The 9628-nt window shown below is 33.1% G+C and overlaps 1 protein-coding gene across 1 annotated transcript; it reads left to right on the top strand.

Annotated features, from left to right (window-relative positions):
* Positions 1 to 466: 466 nt before the first annotated feature.
* LOC133330577 (E3 SUMO-protein ligase ZBED1-like) lies at positions 467 to 2608 on the top strand. Its single transcript, XM_061539015.1, has 3 exons — positions 467 to 729; positions 787 to 2447; positions 2510 to 2608. Exons 1-3 carry the CDS (start codon positions 702 to 704, stop codon positions 2606 to 2608), a joined length of 1788 nt encoding a protein of 595 aa, XP_061394999.1. The 5' UTR covers positions 467 to 701.
* Positions 2609 to 9628: the final 7020 nt, after the last annotated feature.

The following is a 9628-nucleotide window of genomic DNA, read 5'->3' as shown; positions in this document are numbered from 1 at the left end:
TGAAACACATGGCTCACAAAAGGAAATTATAAATCTAAAGCCGATAAATACATACAAAAATTAAAACGGAAGGTGAAACTTTTGGAGGAAAATCAAAAAACCCTCAAATGGAACAAAGAAGTCTGCAAGATCAAGGCCAAAAAGTTGTTAGACAACTACCCAACGAAAAACGAGGAAACGAAAGAAACATGAATTTAAAATAATATATATATATATATATATATTTAAGCTTAGAAGTTAATTTTTTATTATTGCAAAATACAAATTAATTAAATAACCTTTGCAATTAAAATTGTATGTTAATTTAGAATAATATATATATATATACATATATATTTATATATATATGAACGAAAGAAACATGAATTTTGAATAATATATATATATATATATATATATATATTTTATTTAATTTTCATTTTATTAAGCATAGTAACAAAGCCAAATAGGCCATTCAAGTTAGAGGTGGCAAACTATCGATAGTAATATCGATAGTATCGATGGTTTGGTTTTCACTAGACTATCGATGGTTTTTTTTCGATAGCGATACTATCGTTGAAAAAACGGATTCCGGCATTTATTCAGTTAGAGGCGCAACTTTGTTAATTAAACGACTTAGATATCTTCTATATAAACCGCGTCGTTAATTTATCAACTTTGATTTGTCATAAATATATGTAAAAAACAGAACACTGTTTAAAATGAACAGATATCTGAAAAGACCAAACGGTAAGTAAAATGTGTTTATTTATATTTTGTTCAATTGTTGATTAAAAATGTTTACAGATATTTCTACCTCCATTTCCATAGAAGAAACTGGTAATGAAAATGAAGAAGAACGTGAAAATTGCACGATTGGTGGGGAAACTAATAAGTCAAAAAGAGCACGCCACGGTTTCTCAGAAGTATGGAACTATTTTCAAAAAACAACAGATAAAAGAAATGCTAAGTGTCAGCTGTGTGGGAAAATATACAAAACTAGCGGTAACACGTCAAATCTGTTGGATCATTTAAAACGTAGCCATCCTTCTTATAATCAGCTTCCGAAACCAACGAAAACAATTGATAATTTTTTCAACAATTCAGTCACCTACGATACTGAATCGGCACGTAAAAAAGAACTTGATAAGGCTTTAATGATTTTGATCGCCACTGATGTACAGCCATTCAGTGTAGTAGAGGATACAGGATTCCGTGATTTTGTCCGATGCTTAGATCCGCGCTACGTTTTGCCTTCAAGAAACACCCTAAAAAACGTTCTGATGATAAATATGTACAACGAAACAAAGAGTAAGTTGCAAACTATTCTTAACGGGTTACAACACTGCGCTATTACAACAGACCTATGGACATCGCGCGCAAATGAGAGCTACCTCACCGTAACGTGCCACTTTGTTACAAAAGATTTTGTTCTCCGTACAGCTGTTTTGTCTACAAAAAAAATGTTATGTTCCACTAATCACAACGCAGAAAATATATCAATATCTATGCGCGCCGTGTTAGAAGAGTGGGGTCTAATGGAGAAAGTGGTGGCAGTTGTCAGCGATAATGCTAGCAGTATGTTGAAAGCGTGCGAATTGCTTCAAAAACGAAATCTGCCATGCTTTGCACACACTATTAACCTTGTGGTGCAAGATTGCTTAGCGCAAGATTATGTTAAAACTACTTTAGGGAAATGTAAGAAAATTGTGAGCTATTTTAAGAGCAGCACAATTTCCTACGAAAAGTTTAAAGCGGACCAAGGAAGAGATATGCCCCACAGCCTAAAACAGGAGGTACCGACCCGCTGGAACAGTGCTCTCAGAATGGTGGAGAGCATTCTTTTAACAAATAATTCTATTTCAAATGTACTGCTAATGACACCAAAGGCACCGCTACCTTTAACGGCAGACGATATAGAATTTTTGCAGGACCTTAAACAATTGCTTATGCCATTTGATGCCGCTACAGTCCAAACATCGTCAAGTGCAGCTGTTACTATTTCCCTAGTAGTTCCTCTAACATGTGGTCTTTTTAAATCTCTTGATGAGTTAAAAAGTACTATGAAAACTTCAGAAGGCCATCAAGCTTGTATATTTCTGCTTGAAAGAATAAAGAAAAGGCTATTTCCTTACGAGGAGCGTACAGTTACAAGACTCGGAACATTATTAGACCCTCGGTTCAAGAAGGAAGGTTTTCTTTTCCCAAGCAATGCAGATGGAGGAACACAATTTTTACAAAACGTGTTGAGTGGTATGAACAAAAACAACACCATGGAACAAGATAATTTAGAACCATCATGTTCTAAAAATATTCATCAAAGTTCGCAGCCACCGCTTTTAAAATTCGTAGGAAATAAAATTGCCTCTAAAGTAAGATCACATCAAGTAGACGCCATCATTTCTCTTAGGCAATATTTTGAAAATGAAAATGCAGCATTAGAAATAGATCCATTACAGTACTGGAAGGTAAATAATATAATACAAAACTATTTATTAACAAATTTACGAAGTGTTATGTTTATTTTCAGAATTGTTCTGGCCAAATGTCACTCACAAAGTCATGTGCCTTACGCTATTTATGCGTACCAGCAACTTCGACAGAGGCTGAGCGAATGTTTAGCAATTAGCAAATAATTAATTTTTACTACATGCAAATACATTTTTTTGTAAAAGTTGATCTCAAAGTGCCTTATAAAAATGAATTCCAAATATTTTTGTTTTTATGTTGTTGTTTTGTTTAAGCGTTATTGTCTGTTATTTTTGACTATAAATATAGTTTATAATTAATATTTACTATATGTACATATTTTAATAATAACTGTACTAATGAATTCCAAATATTTTTTGTTTTTATGTCAATTTGTTTTGCTTAAGCGTTTCTTAATAAAAGAATATTAATCATTAGATCATTTAATATAATTGAGTCCGTTATTAAAAATACATGTAAGTACATATCGGTGTTGTTTATTGATATTGACTTGAATGGTTATTACATTTGTGATGAGTTTTGTTAGTAGTTATTTTTATTTTTAATAAAAATCGCAAAAGTTTAACAAAAACCATAATACAAAAATAATTATAACACACAAATTAATAACATAGAACAATGAAAAAAAGTTGCGCGCATTATTGAAAAATTAATATTGGCATTCCCACATTATTCGATACTATCGATAGTTTTCCAACAAACTATCGAAAATATCGAATGATGCGACTATCGATAGTTTGCCAGCTCTAATTCAAGTTACACAAAACAACATAACATATACTACCCGAAAATTTTTTACTATTTTTTTAACCTTAGAATTTAATTTTTGATACAAATGAAACCCTTTGCAATTAAAAATACAAACCTTTGCAGTTCAAATTTTATGTTTATAAAACTTAAAATGAATAAATATTGAATTAAATTAAAGAAAAAACTTTTTGGGGAATTTATTTTTGGATATAAATACTACAAGAGTACAGAAGATAATAAAAGGTACCAATTAAGTATATTTCTATATTTCGAATTGGTGTGTAGTGTAAAGGTATGGAAGCAGTTTTGGATATGCACACTTTAAGATATAGTCCATGAGAAAATATCCTTTAATAAATCCACACATCTTATAGTCTTTATTGGATCTTCATAAAAAATTTTGTCAATGTGTTTGCACCAATGGCCATTTTTACAGAGATTGGCTTGTATGTGAACCTAAGTTAAGGAAAATGGGAGAAAATGTGTTTTCTGTAAGACAATTGGAGTCTATGACAAGTAGGAAAGAAAAATTGCTTGACAATGTAACGTTTCTTTCCGGAATCTACTTCGATCCTAGGTTTAACTTCAATTTGTCAATTAAAGAAAACTATTTTTTAATCTGGCTAAAATAGTTTTAGCAGTTCCATCAAGTCAAGTTTGGTTATTGCTGCGTTCGCGAATGATTCTTTTTTGAGATTTTTAATTAAGCGCTCTTCAGCAAAGAATGCTCGCGAGTGAATGAATCGACGACGCGAGCACCGAAGTTTTGTCGTTCGTGTATTATTTGTGCAATGCCAACATTCGTGAGAGATGGCATATGTTTGTTGATTCAGTGTAAATTTATCATTCGCCAAAAATTTAAAAACATTCGAACTCTCGCCGTGAGCATTTGTGAGAAAGAGTGTATTATAATCATTCTCCGCACCCTGTTGTAATCAAAACAAAATAAAAGGAAAAAGAGAATACTCTCTTTCAAAGCAATACTGCAAAGAGAGTTTCTGAAAATTTTGCAAAGGATCAGTTATTTTCAGTATTGCCTATAGGTAAAATAATGGTATTCACGTTATATTCAAAATCGAGTTGGAAATATGATTTAGATATTGATTCATGGACAAATCATAAATTTATTCTTACCAATGTTGTAAATTTCATATTGAAACAAATGAATTTTAGAATATATTGTTCTATATTTTTCAAAACATTACATACACAATCATATATTTTGCATACGATTTTGGCATAACAAGCCACAATATGGACAATATTGTAATTTATATTTTGCTATGGCCCAATTTGAATACTTTTACCATGGTTACTATTGAAATATACTGTATGTAAAAATACCTGTGCAAACAAAGCCATGTAGGCTTTATAAATTGAATTTTCCCTATACCTTGAAACATATGCCGATAAATATATTTTTTTTTACTTTCAAATCGTTCAACTAATAAGACATGTTTAATTTTTGCTCCGCTAAAAGGTTATGGGCCCAGGCCATAACTGAATCGGGAATAATATAGATTTTGTTGATTGTGAGATATTTCTTAAACTAGATGTGCGTCGCAATGAATACGCTTAGAGCTATTCAACAAATGGTCGGTTTGAAAAAATTTAAAAGCTCAACTAATGTGACTAACTTTGAAATGAAGTTTTTGGGAGAAGCAAGGCAGTTTTTAAGCATTTGGATTTCATGAAATGAGGACAATATATATTTGGACTAAGAAGAGTATATAGATGGACTTTTGAAGAAGTTTAATATGGAAAACTGCAATCTAGTGTCAATCCCAATGTGTACAAATATTAAGCTTTCAAGAGATATGTCTCCCAAAACACAGGATGAATTAAAGGACATGTTTGATATACCGTATCAACAAGCGGTTGGAAGTCTACTTTTTGCATGGCAATGCACTAGACCAGATATATGTCAAGCAGTAAATAAGTTAAGTACTTTTAACAATTTTCCAGGAAAAAGGTCGTTGGTGTGCTTGTGAAACAGATTTTCAAATATTTAAAGGGCACAAAAGGTGCCAAATTGAAATTCTCTAAGAATGGTAATAACGATTTAATTGCATATTCTGATTCTGACTGGGTAAATGATTCCGTTGAAAGGAGGTCAGTAACGGGATATGTGAATATGCTTCAAGGCGGATCTGTATGGACTTCAAAACATCAACCAACAGTCGCATTATCATCAACAGAAGCCGAATACACGACACTTTCCGCTGCAGTACAATTACTTTTATGGCTCGGAAGTCTCGAAACAGAGCTTAACCCCAACGAGATAAAAAGCCAACGACAATATATTGCGACAATCAAAGTGCAATGCTTTTAGCACTAACTAGCAAATATTTGGGAAGATCGAAACATATTGACGTCCGTCATCATTTTATACGGGAAAAGAGGGAGTCAAATATTGTAGAAGTTGCTGGCGTCAAAATTCGAGATATGGTAGCAGACAATTTAACGAAAGCAGTTCCTACGAAAAGATTTAATTTTTGTTCAATTCAACTGGGACTACAGTCAATGTAATTTGTTTTTGTTTGCGAACGAATTGAATTTTTCTATACCTTGAAACCTATGCCAATATATATATATATATATATATATCACTTTCAAAACCTTCAACTAAAAGACGTGTTTAATTTAATGCTCTGCCTTTAAATTTTAAATGTCGACATACGCTAAATTTCAAGTCACCATCCAACATTCTCTATGTTGTTTGGCAACGCCTTCAAAAATGACAGTGAACAAAAATCGATTTGCAAACACCTAAACAAAAACCAGTTATTTGTGCCACAAAAATGTGTTTGTTTGTTATATTTTGGAGTGGTTTTATTGAAGTATATTTTTCAATTATTATTTTTTTAATATTTTCAAGGAATTGTCAACACAGGTGTGGATATATTAAAGAATCAATACAGCATGGATTTATTTAGGTATATTTTTTCAAGGACACGTCAACACGGGCATGGGTTTATTAAAGATTTATTTAACAAAAATTATTCAAGGATCCATCAACCCAGCCCACTATGGGTAAAAAGTATCATTTTTTGGCATAAAGTCATTTCTTTGGGGTTTCATATTTTTTAATTTAACTGATTTAACATTTGGGAATGTAGATACCAATTTTGAAAAAAAAGCATTTAATATCAATGCAGGTGGCAACCCTTTTTTGCTGGCGAGCTTTTAAAGTCAGCTGTTTGAAAGTCACTTTGTTTTGGTACAACTGGCGAGTGCTTGCGATTTGACAAAACTGAAAAAAATAAAATGTGTAATTATGGAAAACGTTAGTTCAGGTATGTAAAATTAAGACGCGATGCCGTTTTTGGTCATAATTGTCTATTGTTGTAATACTATGAAATGTTTTGTTTATGTATAACTTTATATAAAATTTATAAATTGTAGTTGTGTATATTGTGAAGCATTGCAAAAAGGTATAAATACCATGTTATTAACAAAAGTGCGTTAATTAATGAGTAACTAGACTTTTTGTGCCAACACGTGTTTTTGCAGATAAACGCGTGGTTGCCCATGTAGCGCTTATTGAAATTTGGAGCAGCAACAATAGCTCAGAAGATGCACTTTTGAAATATGTGTTTCAGGATACCAATAACATCAGTTTAAATGAAGACCAAATGCGTTTGATATCAAAGATTGGAAGATTTTGTTATTATATAAAAAAACATTTGCCAAAGTTCAACCGTAAATTAGAGCGATTTAAAACTAAACATTCAAAATGACTTAGCAAAAGTATAATTATAGTAATGGATGATCAGTATGTTTCCCCAAACTAGGTCGCCCAAAATTAAATTATGAAGATGCTGGACCTAGGCTAAAAAAGAAATTAGCCTCCGAAGTTGCTGAACAAAATAAACATGCAACGCCGTTGCTAGTTCATGCTGCTACGATTTCAGCCAAAAAGTCCAACGACAGAGGCATGGCCTTTATTTTGAATTAAGCAGGGAGTAATGGAAATATAGCCGAAGTAAGGAACAAATGTTTGCTGTTAATCCAACACCTGTTTCTGCGAATAATGCATTAGCTTTTATAATATACAATAGATTAACAAAACAACAGTACATAAACATGAAACAACACACCAAGAAACCCGAATTTCTCATCAATAGCTTCATGAACAAAAAAGTCGGGGCAAATCGGCCAGATCGGCTATATGAAATAGTGGCCCAAATCAATGTAAACAAACCAAATTTCAATTTAGTTGCTTTAAAATTAGAGTTAATGCCAAAATAAAAGTAAAAAAAACATGGTGCAGCCGTGAATTTATTAGAATACTTTTTCAGGGACCCACCAACACTATGATTTATTAAAGAATATTTTTCAAGGAACCTATTACCACAGGCGTGGATTTATTAAAGAATATTTTTAGAGGAACCTATTATCGAAGACGTCCGAAGGCCTCCCACCCCAAATATAATCTATTCTATTTAAAAGGAGATTCTGTCGCGTAGCCGGTGTTGGTATCCGTCCATAGGAGAAAGTCTTAAATCCCCGGCCAACCAAAGAACGATACCTATTAAAAACAAAGGTACATATATTAAAATAGAGGAAGCATATTTATTCAAAAATAAAAGTATTATAAAAGTTCTAATTCAATCTCCGTTTCCCTGGACTCCAACAAAAAATTTACCCTCTCTTCTTAGGCTTTTAGTTTAGTGGGATCATATAATCTCCCCTCATATTTTAAAAATTGTATAAATCTATCCTTCTTGCACATATTCCACCACCTTATAAAAATAAAGTTTTTGCGGCTGTATTCCGGCAAAGACGCTTTCAAGTGACGCCACAGGCTTTCTATGTTATTGGTGTGTTGACCTGTTACAGGGTCAACGAAGTTGGCGGGGTGGTTGACTTTGTAGTGGGTGAAACCCTCATCCATCAGTGTGTCATACGCCTAAAATATATAATTTAATTAAATTTAGATCTTATATTGAATTTGTGAAAAATGTCTACCTTCCAGAAATCGGAAATAATTGTCGTCTCATATACTATATACTTTCTAATGTGTGGTAGAAGGGTCTCCCGCGACCGATCTTCAACAGGGACTATAAAACATTTATTTGATCAGCGATCTACCCATCCAAACACCCACTTTCCTTTCAATGCCCTCGTTTATAGTTTCACCATCCGACCTTCATCGATTCATCGATTTCCACTTTTTTTCCTGGTCCTCCTATAAGTATACAGTCTTGAAACGTGGGGTAGAAGGGTCTCCCGCGACCGATCTTCAACAGGGACTATAAAACATTTATTTGATCAGCGATCTACCCATCCAAACACCCACTTTCCTTTCAATGCCCTCGTTTATAGTTTCACCATCCGACCTTCATCGATTCATCGATTTCCACTTTTTTTCCTGGTCCTCCTATAAGTATACAATCTTGAAACGAGCTGTATACGACTACCTTCCTACAAATATTGTTCCAGTCCACTCCCGATTGAATGTGTACTGATTTAATAATGTTCTTCACTTCATTATAATTGATTGACATGTTATAGCCGCGCCTTCATATCCCTGACCTCTCAAAAATTTTGGATCCAAACCCAAACAGATTATTGTGTTTATTATGACGGTTGATAATCCTTTTCTTATTAATCCATCAATTCCACGTAGCAAAGGAAACAATCTTTGCCACTTTTAAATACCTTGTAATATAATCTAATACATATTGATAGCTGCCCCTTTCCGGAAATATTTGTAGTTTCATCCGCTAAACCTGAAAAGAACTGAGCACTTTTCACTTCTTGAGCAATAGACACCTGAATACATTCTCCATTTATTTCTATTAACTCGTTCCGTATTCTAGGACTCAGGCATGTTGCATTTTTGGACGTATTCTCAAATTTTTTCTTTGGATTATCTACGTCTTAAGACAGTACTCCGGAGTCGTTACTTCCTCTCAAGGCGATGTCCTCCCTTGCACATAATAATGCAAGAACATAAACTTTATACTTATGTTCTTTCAATGCATCGGAAGATTTTTGGTCAACAATATGTTCTATACGCTTTGAAAAATCTTTCATATTTTATATAAAATCCTGAGTCCTTATCATCGCGTCTTTGTGGTATTTCGTTTTTTCGTGAGCTGTAAAGCATCCAATAGCATATCTCCAATTGTTAAAAGGTTGCGACAAAAGTAATTTTGGGACTTGGTGGGTTCTCTTTCCGCACCCTCCTTTATGTGAAAATAAGATGCAGACTTTACAAAAATCATCTTTTGGTAAATATGAGTACGAACGAACCATTAGTTTGAAATGTTCTTTAATTTTTTATGGCTCTAATTCATATATTGAGTGTGCAATCCATGTATTTGAATACAGATTTTAAGTCGTCCGCAATGGTCGTTTCAAGGTATTGACCAATTTCAAAACTATGGGTTGGGAAAAGCAA

The sequence above is a fragment of the Musca vetustissima genome, unplaced genomic scaffold (assembly GCF_032173495.1).
Source record: "Musca vetustissima isolate MV318-11 ecotype Yass unplaced genomic scaffold, APGP_CSIRO_Mvet_v1 utg115782, whole genome shotgun sequence".
Lineage (NCBI taxonomy): Eukaryota > Metazoa > Arthropoda > Insecta > Diptera > Muscidae > Musca > Musca vetustissima.
The sequence above is the reverse complement of the archived record's forward strand: the minus strand, read 5'-3'. Positions and strand labels throughout refer to the sequence as shown.

Excerpts from the sequence above, each read along its gene's own strand:
- LOC133330577 (XM_061539015.1), top strand. The coding sequence starts at position 702 with ATGAACAGATATCTGAAAAGACCAAACG. Across the intron at positions 730-786 it reads ATATCTGAAAAGACCAAACG|ATATTTCTACCTCCATTTCC; the intron begins GTAAGTAAAATG and ends AAATGTTTACAG. Across the intron at positions 2,448-2,509 it reads ATCCATTACAGTACTGGAAG|AATTGTTCTGGCCAAATGTC; the intron begins GTAAATAATATA and ends GTTTATTTTCAG.